Source organism: Heteronotia binoei, chromosome 4 (genome assembly GCF_032191835.1).
Source record: "Heteronotia binoei isolate CCM8104 ecotype False Entrance Well chromosome 4, APGP_CSIRO_Hbin_v1, whole genome shotgun sequence".
NCBI classification, from domain to species: domain Eukaryota; kingdom Metazoa; phylum Chordata; class Lepidosauria; order Squamata; family Gekkonidae; genus Heteronotia; species Heteronotia binoei.
Window position 1 is genome coordinate 150773358 of NC_083226.1, and position 18153 is coordinate 150791510.

At 45.8% G+C, this 18153-nt stretch overlaps 1 protein-coding gene across 1 annotated transcript in view; it reads right to left on the minus strand.

The window, feature by feature from the left end:
• PARP8 (poly(ADP-ribose) polymerase family member 8) overlaps nucleotides 1-18153 on the minus strand; it is a 215665-nt gene that overhangs the window by 72272 nt on the left and 125240 nt on the right. The window contains exons 4-6 of the mRNA XM_060236017.1: nucleotides 12706-12795; nucleotides 10129-10199; nucleotides 4149-4226 (exon numbers count right to left, since the gene is read on the minus strand). Of these exons, the coding sequence (XP_060092000.1) occupies nucleotides 4149-4226; nucleotides 10129-10199; nucleotides 12706-12795 (239 nt within the window). The remainder of the gene's footprint in view (nucleotides 1-4148; nucleotides 4227-10128; nucleotides 10200-12705; nucleotides 12796-18153) is intronic.

Below are 18153 nucleotides of genomic sequence, written 5' to 3' on the forward strand. Positions count from 1 at the left end.
CTGGGTCTCTGTGGAAGCTTTGTGGAAATCACTTCATTTCAATAATGATTTTTTATAAGAATGGATACACAAACAAAGGCCTCACCAACCAGTTCATGGACAGAAAAAGGCGCCACCTTCAAACTTTCCCTGTGAACCTCTCAAAGCAAATGTCTGACCGCAGTTGGAGCCAGCACAACACTGCACTATATAATGGGACATCTTGTCTGACCCAGGCAAGTTTTGTTATCTGTCTGTCACAGTTTAATACTTCAAAAAAGACATTCATGATTCTCTCCGTTTCCATTCTTTTATAAATGGAATAAAAAGGCAATAAAAGGCTTGCTGTGTTTATTTGTGTCACAGTCAATGTTTTTAGCCACTTACAACATGATTTTACTGACTTTACCGGACTGATTCCAAACCACAGGGTTATAGCCAAAGTTGCCTTTCTGTTCACAGGATTTCTTCATTTTTTTTTCTTCAAAAAAGGGCACCTTTGGGTCCAGCTCACCAATATTATTAATGAGCACATTTAGTGGTTTTATAATGCATATTTTGTTTTGTTTTACCGTAAGCCTAACAGGGACATTTTTTATGGAGAATGCAGCTAATAAATAATCAACAAGATAATAAAAGTAGAACATTAAATTGCAACTGTAAATGCAACATAAAATAAATACAAAAGAAAACCATCATCTTGGCAATCAACTACATGGGAGTCCATAAATTCCTTCCTAAGTTTCCAGGCCTAGGCAGTGAATCTCTGGCCGCTCTAAACACATCAGAGACATTACAGCCAGAAAGTAAAACTTTATGCCTCCAACATTATTAATGGTCAGCCTTGAGTGAACTTTCCAGTGAGTTTCTTCCTTGCAATTCATAGATGGACGCTGCAGTAACAGTGATCAAAATCGATGATACTATTTGTGTACAAGAATCACCTTAGTGGTACCATTCTAAAGATGAGATGGGCATAGTTTGGAACCATGGTGCTATAGCTACCCAATGACAAAAAGGAACTTTTTAATGCAATCAAATACATTTCAACAGAGATCAGTGTAAAGTACTGCATTTAGATAGGGAAAATCAAATGCATAATCACAGGATGAGGGCAGGATGTAGCAGGATCTCCTTTACATATTAGGCCACACACCCCTGATATAGCCAACCCTCTTGGAGCTTATAGTAGGCCCTGTACTAAGAGCCCTGAAAGCTCTTGAAGGATTGGCTACATCAGGGTGTGTGGCCTAATATGCAAAGGAATTCCTGCTACAAAAAAAATCCCTGGATGGGGGTAGTAGTACATGCATGTCTTGGTAGTAGTACATGCTAAACTGATTTAAGGGCCTGAGTTCATACACTGAAGATGATTCAGCAGTGTGATATGGTAGCTAAAAATTGAAATGCATTTCTGGGCTGCATCAACAGCAGTATAATGTTCAGATCATATGAAGCTGGACTACTTCTGCTCCAGTTTGACCTCACTTGGAATACTGTATTCAGTTTTAGCCACCACAGTTTAAGAAGGATGCTGAAAAGCTGGAACATGTCCAGAAAAGAACAACAAAGATGGTGAGGGGTCCAGAGACCAAGTTCTACAAGGAAAGTTGAAGGAGCTGGGTATGTCTAGCCAGGAGACTAGATGACTAAGAGTTGATAGGATAGCCATCTTCAAGTATTTAAAAGGCCATCATATCAAGGATGGAACAGAATTATTTTCTGTTGCCCCAGAAGGTTGGACCAGAACCAACAGGTTGAAATTAAATGTTTTTGGCTAAACATTATGAAGAAGTTAAGGCAGTTGCTCAATGGAACGGGCTTCTTTGGGAAATGGTGGGCTTTGGAGGTTCTTAAACAGAGGCTAGATGGCCATCTGACAGCAATGCTGATTCTATCAGTCAATACAAATTTAGGCAGATTGTGAGAGGGAGGGCAGGAAGGAATGAGCTAGTGCTCAAGCGGCTCTTTCTTATATGTCCAAGGTAATGCCAATCACCACTTTGAAGTGATTTTCCTCAAGGCCATATTGGCCCAAGGATTCTGGAGGTTTCTTGCTTTCCTCTGGGCATAAAGGAGGGGTCACTGGGGGAGTGGAGGGTGGTAGCTGTGAATATACCACATTGTTCAGGGGGCTGGATTAGATGATCCTTGGGGTCCTTTTCAGCTCTCTGATTCTAACCTCAGGAAACATTGTAAGAATCAAGTAGACAACATGCCTATATGAAAGGCATGGATATAAAGTAAGACATGGTTAAAAGATAGAGAAGCAAAGTCAAACAAAAGTCAACTAAAAGGCACCAGTTTAGTGGTTGGAGCAGTTTCTCAAAAAGGCCACCTCCGCAACACGCGTCTGTAATGTTTACTGAAATTCACTGACATTTAGTTACATATATATTTTACAAAGGGCATAAAGTATGAAAAATGACTTTTGAGCACCAGAAAGGAAAACTGAAGCAAGTGCCCTAATTAAACCTTTCATTGTTCTCACAAAAGACACTAGAGAAGGGACAGCACTTTCATTCTTCTTCAGAAGGGGGTGTGCTAGTGTTCTGAATTCCCCAAGAGAGCGAGAAAAAGAGAGAAAAAGGCATGTAGTCTTTTTTTAAATAATCAGCAAATCTCAAGGTGAATCAGACTTCAAAACTCCAAAAATGGACTTTTGCTATTTTGTATTGAGAGGGAAAAAGTTACATAACTGACTTTTTCTAACATTGAAATTCAATGGTATGCATTTTTGAGCCTAACAGGTTGTACAAAGGGTTCCATGGATTCCACTAGCAGAAACTCTTTTTTCTCTGATGGAGAGAGCCCCACCCTGATGTAAGAGGCATGGTGCGTTCACACTACACTAAATAATGTGTTTTACATCTGGATTTTTGCTATTCTTACACAGTAAAAATCCCAATGTAGAACACATTATTTAGTGTAGTGTGTGAACACACCAGCAGTCTCTAGAACTGGAGGAAGGCTTATTCCATTGGAGAAAAGAACTTTAACTAATGGAATGGATTGGTGGGATCAGGGTTTTTTTGTAGCAGGAACTCATTTGCATATTAGGCCACACACCCCTGATGTAGCCAATCCTCCTGGAGCTTACAGTTGGCCCTGTACTAAGAATCTTGTAAGCTCCAGGAGGATTGGCTACATCAGGGGTGTGTGGTCTAATATGTAAAGGAGTTCCTGCTACAAAAAAAGCCCTGGGTGGAATTCAACCCAAAGGTTGGCTGGGATATGATTTTGCAAAACCTACAACTGTAAACACCCTTACTTGCAAATGGAGTTACACTTGAATTATTTATTTAGTAAAAAAATTCTCTCCCACATATGCAAGGTTTATGAGTCAGCTCCCAGCCCCCAAATTGACTAATTCAGGTCTTTAAAAGCAAAGTAAATAAAAAATAAAATTCCAATAAAACAATTAATTAACACCACATACAGTGGCTAGCAGCATGTAACCAGCACAGCCAATAAAACGAACCAACCGCCAAAGCCAATCAAAGTAACACAGATCAACAGAATCCAAATTAAATGTCTGAGTGGGAGAAAGGTTTTTGTTTTTTTAACCAGTCATCTAAAATTATCAAAGCAAAGTGCCAGGTTTGCAGCTGTTGGGAGGCAGCTTCATAAATAGAGTGTCATTACAGAGAACAGCCTCTCCCCAGTGACCAGCTGTGTCATCTTGGAAGATGGGGTCATGACAGAAAATGGCTTTGCAGATTATCTTAACTGATGGGCAAGTTCAAATGGGATTAAGTGATGTTTTAAGTACCCTGGTCCTCAACTGTTAAAAGCTTAACAGAATTTACTGCCAAGTAAATATGTTAAGGATCAATACATAAAATTCATATCCACACACTCACATTTTAAGAGTCAAGCCGGCGTCAAACACACCTCTTCCCCCCAAATGTACAAGCTTTCTGGCACTACACTGAATGAACGAGTCCCACTGAACACAGATTTTGCTAAATCACTCCTGAATTCTACAGGCACTCTCAGTCTACTACCTCTGTAAACCAGGAGCCTACAAAGTTAAAAAGACAACATCAGTAGTGACCCTAAAGCAAACTGTCAGGCCCGGAAAGAATGGGGGAGATGACCAGGCTCTGTGCTCTCTGAGAAATCTTCCAAATAATAAATAGGAAGATGGTTTAATAATTCATTCCTACCTGCCCTCCGTAGTAAAACTCTTCTGAGTCATTATCCCCTTCTGAATCCTCTTCAACCGCACTGCTGTGCCTTGACTCCTGATTTAAGAAAGGGGTGGGGGGAGAGGAAGAAGAGGAAGGACAGAATAAAATGGATGAATGATACCTTTTAACTTGCTGCTTCTCAGCTGTGAACTAGAGAAAGACAGACCATTGTGGCAAGTTAGCCCTAGGGTTGCCTGGAACAAAATGTTCTGTTCCAGCAGCATCAGAAGAGCCCAGCTGGATCAGACCAAGGCCCATCTAGTCCACCATCCCATCTCACATAGCAGCCAACGAGTCACTATGGAAATCCCACAAGGCATGAAGCCAATGCCTTCCCCTGATATTGCTTCCTGGCACTGGTGTCACAGAGGTTCAGAGATTCCCCTTAGTGCTAGTAGCCACTGACAGACCTATCCTTCATGGATCTGTCCGATCCCCTTAAAGCTGTCTATGCCTGTGACCATCACTACATCCTCTGACAGCAAATTCCACATTTTAATCGCTTCTTGTGCAAAGAAGTAGAGGCTTCAAGCGTAGAAATGGGCAGCCAAAGCTTTTCTGGCATGCAGGTAAACAGCACCATCTGGTAAACAACATCCCATCGAGCTTTTATTAATGGGACGGGACATTTTGTCTCCAGGCAGTTAGCAACTCTAGGCAGCACCGTATCCTCCAAAGGACTGTTGCCTCGATTTAAAATTTCTCATCCTTGATTTTTTTTTCCAGCCTTCAAATCCCCATTTTGATTTTACTTCTCTTGCACAAAAGAAAGTTTTAGAGGCAAGGGATTTGTTCATAAGATCCAAGTTTACGTGCATTTAAAGAGCAAGCAACACCATATAAAAACTGCATACCATGTGTACACAATGCAATCAAATCCACTGAATCAAGAGGAAAAAAACCAGAGACCACTGGCACAAATATAAACATAAAAAAGAAATGAAATAGAGGGGGAGGTTGGGGGGTGCTTTTCTCTACCACTACCACACTGACTTTGGGGAGGCTGGTTGAAGAAAATACCAGTTCATCATCAAAAGGCCCAACAGGAAAGACTTTTAGAGGAGTAATTTTTCATAGAGAGCTCTGCAATTCTGTGCTTGTGTGACCCCAAGGGTCTCCTCCAGTTTCCTCAAAGGGTACAACTAGATATTATGGCATCCGTGGGTATGCCCTGTGAATGCCATGGCCGTTTAATAAATGCTGTGAAGGTCCATAGCATAGCAGTACCAGATGTTTGTGTCTCTCCCACACATAGCTTTTCAGGCGCTGAACAACCACCCAGCTGTGGGGGATGGATGGAGTAAACTTAAACAACAAAACACTTTACACAAAAGGCACTAGCCTATTTTGGTTAAAAAAAACAAACAAAGAAACCCTAGGCTATCCAAATGAACCATGAGTTCATTTGACTTGCTGATGCATTGCAAGCCTCATGTCTCTTTATATCAGGGAAATGCCAACAATTTTATCCCAAATATATGTTAAAACAAACCAAAAAAACCCCTACACCTTCTACATGATGCCTGAGCAGCCCTTCAACCCTCTAGTGTGAAGAATGCCAACCAGAGAGATGTTGCTTAAATTAACACCCAAATCTTGCTGTTCTGTGGATACTTAAGGGTTGCCCCTAGCAACCACATGCACTTACTAAAGAGACTCAACGTTGATCAGCATTCAGGCAATTTAGTGTGGCACAGATGTAGGGGTAGTGGAATAGAAAATAGACAATAGAAACTGGGTGTCCATTCCAATGTTAGGGTTGCCAACCTCCAGGTGGGTTCTGGAAAACTTCAGGTATTACAACTGATCTCCAGATGACAGAGATCAATTCACCTCTGGAAAATGGCTCTTTAGGAGGGTGGACTCTATAGCATTGTACCTTCCTGAGGTCCCTCCACTCCCCAAACCCCACCCTTTCCAGGCTCCACCATGAAAATCTCCAGGTATTTCCTAACTTTTAGCTAGCAATCTTAGATTGAATCCAGAACTCATAAATATAGGAGTTTTGTTACACAAACCAGAGTCACTATACATTAGGATACTTTAACCTCAGTTATTTTCAGTAAACCCCTTCCCCTCCCCTCTATCATGTCTAACAATATATAACAGACCATCAAAGAGCCTCAGAAGAAGCAGAAGCTTTTTGAGACAGCTCATCCACCCTGGCTGAGTCATGAGGGAGCTGTGGAAGCTGAGAATATCTCCCAGATGGGAGAATACCCACTCATGATAGACACTGCTGAGAGGGCAGGTGAGGAGACTCATGGCCATGCAAGAGAGGTCAGGCCAGATGGTAGCCTTGCATTCCCCGCCCGGGAGGGCTCCAACTCACCGGCAGAGAGCAGGCTGCCGGGGGAAACCCCACCCCCCAAAAACCCATCGATGTGCACCGTCCCCAGTGCGATGACGTCACCTGGAAGTGATTTCATTGCACTGTGGACATCGTGCTGGGGACGCTCTAGGACTTGCGTTAAAAACTCTGTGGTACCATAGAGTTTTATTGCAAATCCTAGAGTGTTTCCAGTGAGACCCTCTAGGAATCATGATAAAACTCTATGGTACCATAGAGTTTTTAGCATGAATCCTACAGCATTCCTGGTGTGATGATGTCACTTCTGGGTGACATCATCATGCCGGGTGTACAAAGCGCGCACAAGGAACAAGTCCCCTGCTGTAACGATGGAGGGACTTGCCAACCCTATCTCAGCCATGGCATGACTGGCATTCCCACCTCTGTTGACCTCCCAGTTTGCTAGCAACCAGTAGTAAGGCTCTTTGAGGCAGAGATGCTAGGCTGCGGCTCCTCCCCCCCAGTCTCTTCCACTCGCTGTTTCCTCTGGTCAAGTCTGCTGACCTGTAGCCTCCACATACTTTGTAGAGCCCACTCTTCAACTGAAAGAGCTCTGTATACCAGAAAGGAGGAGGAGGAGGGGAGTTGGTTTTATACCCTGCCGTTAACTATCCAAGGCATCTTATAGCAGCTTACAATCATTTTCTCTTCCTCTGCCCACATTCCATTAGGTAGGTGGGACTGAGAGAGCTCTCAGAGAACTGTGGCTGACCAAGGTCACCCAGCAGGCTTCATATTAAGGGAATCAAACCCAGTTCTCCAGGTTGGAGTCTGCCACTCTTAACTACTACAACCAACCTGGCTCTTTGGGCAGGAAGAGCCATCTGCTAAATAGTATTCTTCTGTTTCTTTATCTGGATAATCAGAAATATAGAAAGCCAGGGCTGCAATTTAAATCTGGTTCCACAGAAACCCAACACCATGTATTAGAGGCCTTGCTAACAACCACTGTATCTGTAAGGTTTAGATAACGACTGTGCTACTGTATTGTTTAGAATCCTATTGCCCATATTCACCTCTTTGATCACAGTCATTTCTTTGATCCAGGCTATTACACATTTTTCATTCATGTCTTGTACACAGGCCTGTAATTGAATAGAAATCAGGTGTGTGACTAGAAGATGGGAGGGAAAAAAACCACTTCTGCTCAGAATCACATTCCATTTGCCAGCAATTTCCATGGCTTGTGAACCTAATCTGACTTTTTTACAGTTACCTTCAAATTCTCACTTTCTGTGGCTGAGAGGAAAATCATATTGTCAGCCAATGTTCAAGCAAACCCTAAAACATGTGGGTTGTATTTTTTTTTCTCTGCACCCACCCGTTTTTTGAAGCAAAATATGGATTTATTTTATTTTCTCCTTGTAAGTGACCTTAACAAAGGAGCAGCATGCTGAAATATTTATAGTTCACATAAACCAAGGAGCCTTTCCAAATGCGGCGTCACTAGTGATGATAGAATCATAAAGTAAAAGATCAGGCTGAGAAGAGAACTGGGAACGACTTGTGCCCCATTTCCCACCAAGAAGAAAGGGAGAGTTGCAGAGCAGCATCATATTTTTTGCCAGAAAAGGGCCTGGAGGGTTATGCTCCCTCTCAACTGAACCAGGACAAAATCGCCTCTTTCTGAGGTGGGCATAAATTTATTTATTAAAAATATTTATACCCCACCTTTTTTGTTGACTCAAACTTGAAGCCTTCGACCAGACTTAAAGAGCTTCCCTCCAAATGAAATTGATCTTCCATTGGAGGAAGAGCCACTAAGGATGGTGGATGGCTTCTTAGCCCCGAAAAAGGAGAATGGCTGGATCAACCCCACTACATCAATTGATAAAATGATAGAACAAAGTTTGAGTTCAGTGGCACCTTTAAGATAACTGATGAAGTGGGCATGATGAAGAGTGCAGGAACACCCATATACAACTAGAGCTCCACCACCTGCACTGGTTCCTAGCTGAATACCAAATCAAGTTCAAGGTTCTAGTTTTAACCTTTAAAGCTCTGTGACAAGTGGCCAAACTTGCTTAATGTAAGAGCCACAGAGAATAAACATCAGATGTTTGAGAGAAGGAAGGAAGGAAGAAAGAAAGAAAGAAAGAAAGAAAGGAAAACAGGCAGGCAGACAAATAGAAGGGAAGAGGGGAGACAGAAAGAAAGCAACTTTAACTTTAAATGCATTCTCCAAGTCACTGGCTGGTTTGGCTTGGAGAAGTGATTTAAAGAGAGGAATACCTTCTTCAAGTCAGCCAATAGATAGATGGGATCTTCCAGAGCCGCATAATATATGTGAAAGAGCCATATGTGGCTCCTGAGCCCAGTTTGGCCACCCCTGTTCTATGAAGTCTGGGACTAATATACCTTCAGGACTGTCTCTCCCAGTATGTTTGTCAAAGAGCATTATGCTCTATGGATCAACATCTGCTAGTGATCCCCAGCCCAAAGGAGGTCTGCTTAGCCTCAATCAGAGTTAGTATACATGTAGAACAGTAAGTTGAATTCTATATCAACATCTCCCAGGGGTGGAATTCTAGCAGGAGCTCCTTTGCATATTAAGCTACACCCCTCCCCCCACCCCCGATGTAGCCAGTCCTCCAAGAGCTTACAAAAAAGTGCCTTGTAAGCTCTTGGAGGATTGGCTACATCAGGAGTATGTGACCTAATATGCAAAGGAACTCCTGCTAGAATTCCATCTCTGACATCTCCTAACATAAAACATTGTCCGCTTGTATGCTTAGGTGTGTTATGATTACGGTCAGCTACTTTGATGAATGTTCATCAGATGTTAGTGCTATTGTATTTTATATTGAAATTGCTAAAAGTTATTAAAAATTATAGATTCCAAAAAAGAGAGAGATCTAGACCCTTCAAGACTTAATGGAGTTCTGCAGGGCTTGTGAAATGGAGATGTTCTGCCAGGCCTATGGTTGAGATGTGGAGATCTATTAGTATTGGCCTCCCCCTGCTTGCTTCCATCTTGCATTGCTCTTCTTATCTGCCCATCTCCCTCAGTATTAGCTACTATCTACTGTGCATATGTAGAGTTTATCCAGGAGTAGAGGCATCAATTGGTACCACAGATCGTTGTGAGACTGTTTCTAGTATTTACATCTGGGTTTTAGTGATAGTTTATATTTATGTTTTAACTATGGCATTTATTGTTTCATTATATTGTCGCAGGACTCAGTTCTCTCCAATTTTTTTTGTTCAGAACTCTCCCACCACACACATAACAGCTTCATTGATATTGGAACCAGTCTCTAAAAATCCATCGAATCTAATGGGTCCTTTACTGGCTGAAAACCAAGCTATCTTTTCTCTGAGCAGGAATCTTTTATTTATGACCGTAGACTATCGGGTCAAAACAGATGCTCCACGTAGAAGCTCTAAAGGGTACATGGCTTCTGTATGCTCAAAATCGCCCTGCTGCACAATTGGGGCTTGCTCTCTGTCCCCATTCCAATAGCGAGTGCTCAGACCTTTAAGATTAAAGCGCAGACCTTTAACTTAAACTGACATGGTAGACATATTCCCTCTGATTTAGCATCCTGTTCACTTGCATTCTGCTCATAGATTCACAAGAGTTGCATGAATGAAGCAATCCCATACCTCTCCATTTTCTCTCTGTAACTTTGATTTTATGGATAAACAACAGTTGACATCACTGGTTTTTCGCAATTCTGAAAAAAAGAAAGAAAGAAAAACGGGCAGCATTAGAATGTACTCCTTAAGGGGCAAAAGCTGCATTTCCTTTAGGGTTGCCAAATCCCCTGCAGCTGCACACACAGACTTTTTTCATGCACACACAGCGTGTGCGATGTAATGACATCACCCGGGAGTGATGTATCACACCAGACATATTGCACAGGGAAGTTCTAGGATTTTGCAGGAAACGTTATGGTTTTGTACAGTGATGCTCTAGCAATTTGGAAGATCCCCCCCCCCCCCGGATTGCTAGAGCAACCCTGCATGAAACCATAGTGTTTCCTGCGAATTCCTAGAGCGTCCCCATGCAATGTGCTAGGCGTGATCACTTCTGGGCACCGCACACGCTGCAGGGCAACAGGACTCTTTGGGGGACAGGGATTCCCCAGCAGTCTCCTCCCTGCTGGCAGGTTGCGGTCCACCAAACTGGGGGATCCCCTGCCCCTGGCGGGAACTTGGCAGCCCGAATTTCCTTGTTGATAAAGGCAAATTTCCTACTCAATGTAAAGGGCCTGGACTTATAACAAAGAACAACGAAGGCAACAGTGTGGAGACCGAGTGAGGTGCAGTGGTTTGAATGCCAGACTAGGATCTGGGTGGCCCTGACCTGAATTCCCATTCTGCCATGGAGGCCCTCTTGAGGACCTTGGGTCACTCAGTTTCTCTTAGCCTCATCGACCTTGCAGAGTCAGGAGAACAATTTCTGATGTTGCTTGGAATCCCCACTGGGGGGAAAAGTGAGGTATACATAAACAAATACATACATCTGAGGAAGGGAGGAGGCGTAGCTCCAGAATGGCTGGTTACCTTTGATCCATCTTAATCCCGCAGCTTCCCAAGGTAAAATGTTCACGTATTGTTTACAGCAGCTTGCTAAACAGAACAGTCCCATGCTTTATTTTCCCCTGGCCAAGTGTTGTGGTGCTATTTCGAAACTAGTGGATGAAAGAAATGCTATAGCATTGCTGATGACTGTAATTATAATTTATGTAAAACTAAAGAACATGGATACTGAATTTAATTGCATTTATGAAGCAGAAATTGGTCATATGGTCTTCTCTACACACAGCTGGCAGTATGGTAGAGTGGTCAGAACATCAGATTAGGATTGGTGAGATCCAGGGTCGAATCCACGCCTTGCCATGGAAGTTTGCTCTGTGACCTTGAGCCAGTCATAAACTCTTAGCCTAGCCTATTTCACAGGATTATTACGGGGATAAAACAGAGGAGAGGAGAAAGAAGTTGTAAACAGCTTTGGGTCTCCATTAGGAAGAAAAGCGGGGTATAAATGTTCTAAAATAAATAAATCCCAGCAAGGACAGGGAGGCACTTTCTTTGATCACTAAGATAAGCAATTCAAATGTGGCAATTAGGGTGTGAACCGCTTGCCGCCGGGAGGATGTTTTCCAGGAAGATGTTTTCTGTGGCACCTCCTATTCATCCCTTTGTAAATCCTATGTTTCATTTTCCCTGGCAAGTGCTGTGGTGCTATTTCAAAACTAGTGCATGAAAGGAATGCTATAACATCACATCTGAGCTGTTGACTGTAATTATAATTTATGCAAAACTAAAGAACATGGATTCTGAATGTAATTGCATTTATGAAGGGAAAACTGGTCATATGCTCTTGGTTGAGAAAGCAAGATTAATGAATTGCTACAGACAAAAAAGTGTGCAACGGAAACCAGCAACTCTCCTTTGTATCCAAGTGGAGCTGGCCTAAGAAATTCTGGCTTTGCAAATGCATTATTCAAGTTACTTTGTGTCTTTGTCTATACGTGGGTCAAATGATATTAGTAACCCATCTGGCCATCCCTCAAAAACCCCACCTCACATTTTGTTTAAGAACTTCCTTCCTTTTCTCCTGCTTACTATCCTTGCAACTTACAGTAGCCAAGCTGCACTGCACTACAGTAGCCAAACTTCCTTTCTTTGCTCTTGCTTACTGTCCCGTCACTTACAGAAGCCAAACTGCACTGCCTATGTACTGTCTGCCTTAGTGCTCCCTCTCCCTCCACCAACAGGGCACACAGGAATACAAGAGCCTGCTGGATCAGACCAGCAGCCCATTGTCCAGCATTCTGTCTCCCAGGGCGCCAAACAAATACCCAGAGAGGAGGATACAGAAGCCTTTGGTTGCCTTCCAACAACTGGCATGCGAAGTTATAGCTATTGATGGATCTATTCTCCATGAATCTCTCTAATCTCCTTTTAAGGCCATCAAAGCTAATGGCTGTCACTACATATTTTGTCAGTGAATTCTGTCATTTAATTATGTGTTCTTTGAAGCAGGGCTTTCTTTCGGCAGTCCTGAATCTAATGCCCAATCAACTCCATTGCATGCCCCTGAATTCTAGTATTGTGGAAGAGGCAAGAAAAGCCCACAGGCTTAATGATTTCTTCGTATTGTGATATGGTTGACAACTTTGGGCTGGGAAAGTTTCTGAAATTTCAGGGATGAAGTATGTGTTTTAGCAATACCTGTAGAAATTCGGTGGAAAATTATGGGAATTGGCTCTGTTGTCACTAAAACATCTTCATCATTATCTGAACTGGACACGTAGGTATTGTCTGCAAAGCAAAAACAAAACTATTTAGTAGGGGTAAGCTGGAGGCCCATCAAGAATCACCGGGAGGGGCAACTCGGAAATCCCATACCCTCAAACCTTCCCCTCCAGTATTTTCTAATTCTGAAAGCCTCAAATAGCACCTTCTCAACATGCTGTTCCTTCTAGAGTCTATTTAGTCTTTTTTGGGGGTGGGAGGGGGTTGTCCTGGTTTTCTTCTGGTTAATGTCCCAAGTCACATCATCTGCATACCTGGGACATCCTCAAAGTATGTTATAAGACCCCTTTTTAGCTTGTGAGCAGTCTGTTTTTGGAGTTTTCATTATCCATAGAGGGGCCAGTCAGTTTATTATTATTTAGGAGAGAGGAGACACAATTTCTCAAGCTCACTTATACAGCTCAAATTTTGGTGATTAAAGCAGGTTCTTTCAGGCTGAGTGACAAACATGCTCAACTGACAAACTTCAAGAGCAATAAAGTGGGATTAAATGGGGTTCATAAGAAAATAAGAGAAGCCATGTTGGATCAGGCCAGTCCAACACTCTGTATTACACAGTGGCCAAAACAACAACAACAACAACAAAACAGGTGCCATCAGGAGGTCCATCAGTGGGGCGAGGACACTAGAAGCCCCCCCCACTGTCCTCCCCCAAAGAACCAAGAATACAGATCCCTCCAACTTCAGTCTTGCTGGCTGATGACCACTCTTTAGTTATGCCAACTATCATTGGACAATGGTTAGTCAATAGCTATACATTAGAAGGCAGATAAAGAGCTCCAGGCTACATAGTTTAGCAATATTAGGTTTAAAGGGAAGTATTTTGTAATCAAGTGGAATTTCTTACTCCTTCCCTCCCAGGATTTAACAATTAACTGTGCAACTTGATCCAGTTTACACAACAGGAAACTATATACTTAATGGGCAAAACACTAAAAACAATAGGCATAAATCATGGGCAAGCAACAGCTGAAGCAGAGAAATAACGAGGTCCGCACTCTTACTATGTTGAAATGAGTTTACTTTGGCACCAAAGCAGAACTTAGCCAGTCATAAGCCCAATGCGACTAAGTTAAAATTATTTTCATTCAGACCGTTTTTATTCACACCCAAAACAAGCAGGCAGGCCGCCTAAGCTTATCTAACTCAACATTCTCCACCCTCCTTGCTCTCCTTCTACCTTCTGTCTCCATGCGTTATCAGCTCTTGCAAGAAGCTTCTCTGAGGCCTATTTGTTATCTACTTTACAACCTTGAATCCACTCCCACTTGAGGCCATGTACTTCTAACATTGCATCAGACTTCTCTTTTTGAAGGCATAAGCATGCTTTTATTCATTATTATAGGGGTATTCATTAATTATTCAGGGGTCCCCCTTCACAGCTTAAAGCATAATTTTGAGGGGAATCTTGGGGAGGGAGGAAGCTCTTCTCACACATTAAAGAATTCCAGAAAGAACCACAAAGGTACAGGTTCATGTTCATGATCCCCTCTATTTAGCTTCTTTCCAGTCAGGGAGGGGCTTGTGTGGTTTCCCTGTTACTGGTGCATCCACCAATATAGCACAGCAACAGTGGGGTTTCTACATGGCAGGTTTCCCCACAGTTTCTCCCAGCAATAGTCATCCCACCCACCCCAGACTATTACAGATTTTTCAACTTCTTAAAAACAAATCTGCAGTTGAATATTGTTATGTTGATATAACATAATGTCCAGCTTCCATTTTTTTTTAAAAAAAAAAGTCTTCAGCCCCCAAGGTTGCAGCAGCGGTTGGCATCCAGTGGAAGTCTGGGGTGGTGTGCAGGGCTTTTTTTTTTTTAGCAGGAACCCAGTTCCAGCTGGTTTTGAATCAGGGGATGTGGCCTAATGTGCAAATGAGTTCCTGCTGGGGGGTGTCATGGGTGCTGGGGACCCTTCAGAGGAAGTTGAGTCTGATGAGGAAACTGTGCCCCTGCCACCTGCACCAGTGCCCCTGCCTCCTGCTGGAGAAGATCCCAGCCCCCCTGCCTCGCCCTCTCGGGTGGCTCGTGTGCGTGACCGCCTCCGGCAGGACCTCAGGGATCGGAGGAGGGCGGCACGCTCACAAGCAAGACGCTCCCTGAGCCCTGAGTTCTGAGAGGATTCTGGCCCTTCTAAGAGCAAGGATGCTTGAGTGGTAACAGGATCCTGGCTGCCTCCCTGAGCCAGCAATTAGCCCAAACGGGCAACAGCCAGCAGAGGGCTATATAGCTGTGGGCTTTGGGAGGAAGCTTTGTGGAAGCAACTAGTCATCTCCCTGACATTCTAGCATCCACTCCGGCTTGACTTTGGTTCCTGACTCCCTGACTTTGGCTTTGGACTTCTGGACTCCCTGACCTCGGCTTCTGGACCTCAGACCTGCGATACTTCTACAGTGATTCGGATTTGGCGCCTCGGACCCTCCTGCTTACTGGCTACAGACCTCGGACTGCCTCTGGACTTTGCCTGACCCGGCCCCAGCTGTGACAGATTGCTTCCACCGACAAACACCCACTCCACAGGATGGATGCTGAAGCAAGTGAAACCACAGAACTACTGGCTGCGCTCCAAGCCCAGGTACAGCAGCTAACACAGGCAGTAGTGCACTTGCAGCAACAACCTGCGGCCAGTGCTCCAGCCAAGTGCCCAGTTCCCCCACCTGACAGATTTGGGGGTGCCGTGGAAGAATTTCCTGCCTTCCTAGCACAGTGTCGGCTGTACTTTGAACTGAGAGCACGGGACTTCCTCAATGACAAAACCAAGGTGTGTTTCGTCATCAGTCTGTTAAAGGGGCAGGCGGCCAAATGGGCCACACCCTTACTGGTCGCGTCCTCTCCCCTACTGACTGATTACCAGGGGTTTGAGGCCCACCTGTCTGCTGCTTTCTCAAACCCAGTCCAAGCAGCCACAGCCAACCGGAAGATCAGGGCACTGAAACAAGGCAACTCCTCGGTGGCTCAATATGCCACTGAATTCAAGCTCCTGACCCAGGACTTGGCGTGGAATGAGGCTGCCCAGATGGACCAGTTTACTGAGGGGTTGGCAGAGGAGGTCCTGGATGAACTGGCCAGGGTGGAGCAGCCACCCACGCTCCAAGAACTTATCACCCTCTGCCTCCGCATCGATGGCCGCCTGGAAAGTCGCCGCCAAGCCAAGACCAGAGGGCGCCAGCTCCCTGCGCCGTGCTACCTGGCTCCTCGCCCGTCCCCAGCTAGTACCAGCACCAAGGATGAGCCTATGCAGCTTGGAGCTGCTCGACCCCGCCTGACCCCAGAGGAAAAGACCAGACGCCGCACGCAGAATCTGTGCCTCTACTGCGGCACGGCAGGCCACTATGCCTCTGGCTGCCCTGCTAAGCATCGGATACCTGGACCTTCGCTGCCACCGCCGCCAAAAGGGCAGCCCCAGGCGTAAGTGGACCCCCCAGCCTGGGGCGACTAGCTGGGTCCTCCGAACAGCGGGCTGATACCCCAGGGCCATTCCTGCTACCAGTCAAACTCCGTCTGCCTGACGAACGCTGGCTGTTCGTGTATGCCATGCTGGACTCGGGAGCGGCCCACTGTTTTATAGATGCCGCCTTTGTGAAGCAGCACCAGATCCCTGTGCAGACAAAAGGGATTCCGTCGCTGGTGGAGGCTATTGACGGGCGCCTCCTCCGTTCTGGCCCCGTCACCCAGGAGACCTGTCCCATCACCTTCCACGTCCAGCAGCACCAAGAACAGCTGCGGTTTGATGTCGCCCGCATGCCTCGCTCCCCGCTGATTCTAGGCCTTTCCTGGCTGAAGCTGCACAACCCCATCGTGGACTGGGCCCAGCAGGAACTACGCTTCCGAGACCCATGCCCCCATCTGACTCCTCCCACCACTCTAGCAGCTGGCATCCCGAGTGGTGGTCCTCAGCTCCCTCAGAAGTATGTGGACTTTGCTGATGTCTTCGAAGAGACAGGAGCTGATCAGCTTCCCCCCCACCGGCCCTACGACTGTGCCATTGATTTGGTACCTGGGGCACCACTCCCGGTGGGGCGTCTGTACCCAATGTCGGAGCCGGAGTTGGCAGCTCTGCGAGACTTCCTGGACAAGAACCTGAAACGCGGATTCATCCGACCCTCAACCTCTCCCCTATCTGCTCCAGTGCTCTTCGTGAAGAAGAAAAGTGGGGAGCTCCGGCTGTGCAATGACTACCGGGCCCTGAACAAGATCACCATCCGCGACCGGTACCCTCTACCACTGATCCCTGAACTCTTGGATCGCCTAAAGGGGGCCCAAATCTACACCAAGCTGGACCTCCGTGGAGCGTACAATTTGGTGCGCATACGGCCCGGAGACGAATGGAAGACCGCGTTTGGGACCCGATATGGGCAGTACGAGCACCTGGTAATGCCCTTCGGACTGACCAATGCCCCCGCTGTCTTCCAGAGGTTCATGAATGACATATTCCGGGACCTGCTCGACCGCTTCGCGATCATATACCTGGATGACATCCTAATTTACTCCCGCAATCCTGCCCAGCACGCCGAGCACGTCCGCCAGGTCCTGCAGCGCCTACGAGCCCATGGTCTCTACGCCAAGCTGGAGAAGTGCGACTTCGACCTGCGCTCCGTCGAGTTCCTTGGGCACATCGTGTCACCGCAGGGGATCCTCATGGACCCGAAAAAAGTAGAAGCGGTCCTGACCTGGCAGGCTCCTCAGAATCGCAAAGACCTGCAGCGGTTCCTCGGTTTTGCCAACTACTATCGGCAATTCATCCCGGCCTACGCATCCCTGACCACACCCCTGACTCAACTACTCCGCCCCAAAGAACCCTTCCACTGGTCCCCAGAGGCCGATAACGCCTTCTCCACCCTGAAGACTCGCTTTGCCACCGGGCCACTCCTGAGATACCCCGACCCCCAGCTTCCCTTTACGGTGGAAGCTGATGCCTCCAACGTGGCCCTGGGAGCAGTGCTGTCCCAGCGCGAGGAGCCGTCCCAGCCACTACAGCCCTGCGCCTATTACTCGCGGCAGCTCACTGCTGCAGAGAGGAACTATACCATCTGGGAGAGGGAGTTGCTCGCGATCAAGGCGGCGTTTGAGGTTTGGCGACATTACCTCGAAGGGGCTCGCCACCCTATTCAAGTGCTCACCGATCACCGGAACTTGGAACACCTCCAGACCACCCGCCGTCTCAACCAGCGCCAGATCCGGTGGTCCCTATTCTTCTCTCGCTTCGACTTCCGGATCTCCTACATCCCCCATACCCAGAACCGGAAAGCAGACGCGCTCTCCCGGAAACCGGAATACGCCCCTGCCTCAACTGAGACCGCGCCCGCTGCTCCAATCCTGCCGCCCTCAGTATTTGCAGCCACCTCCACTTCACCAGCACTCGTGGA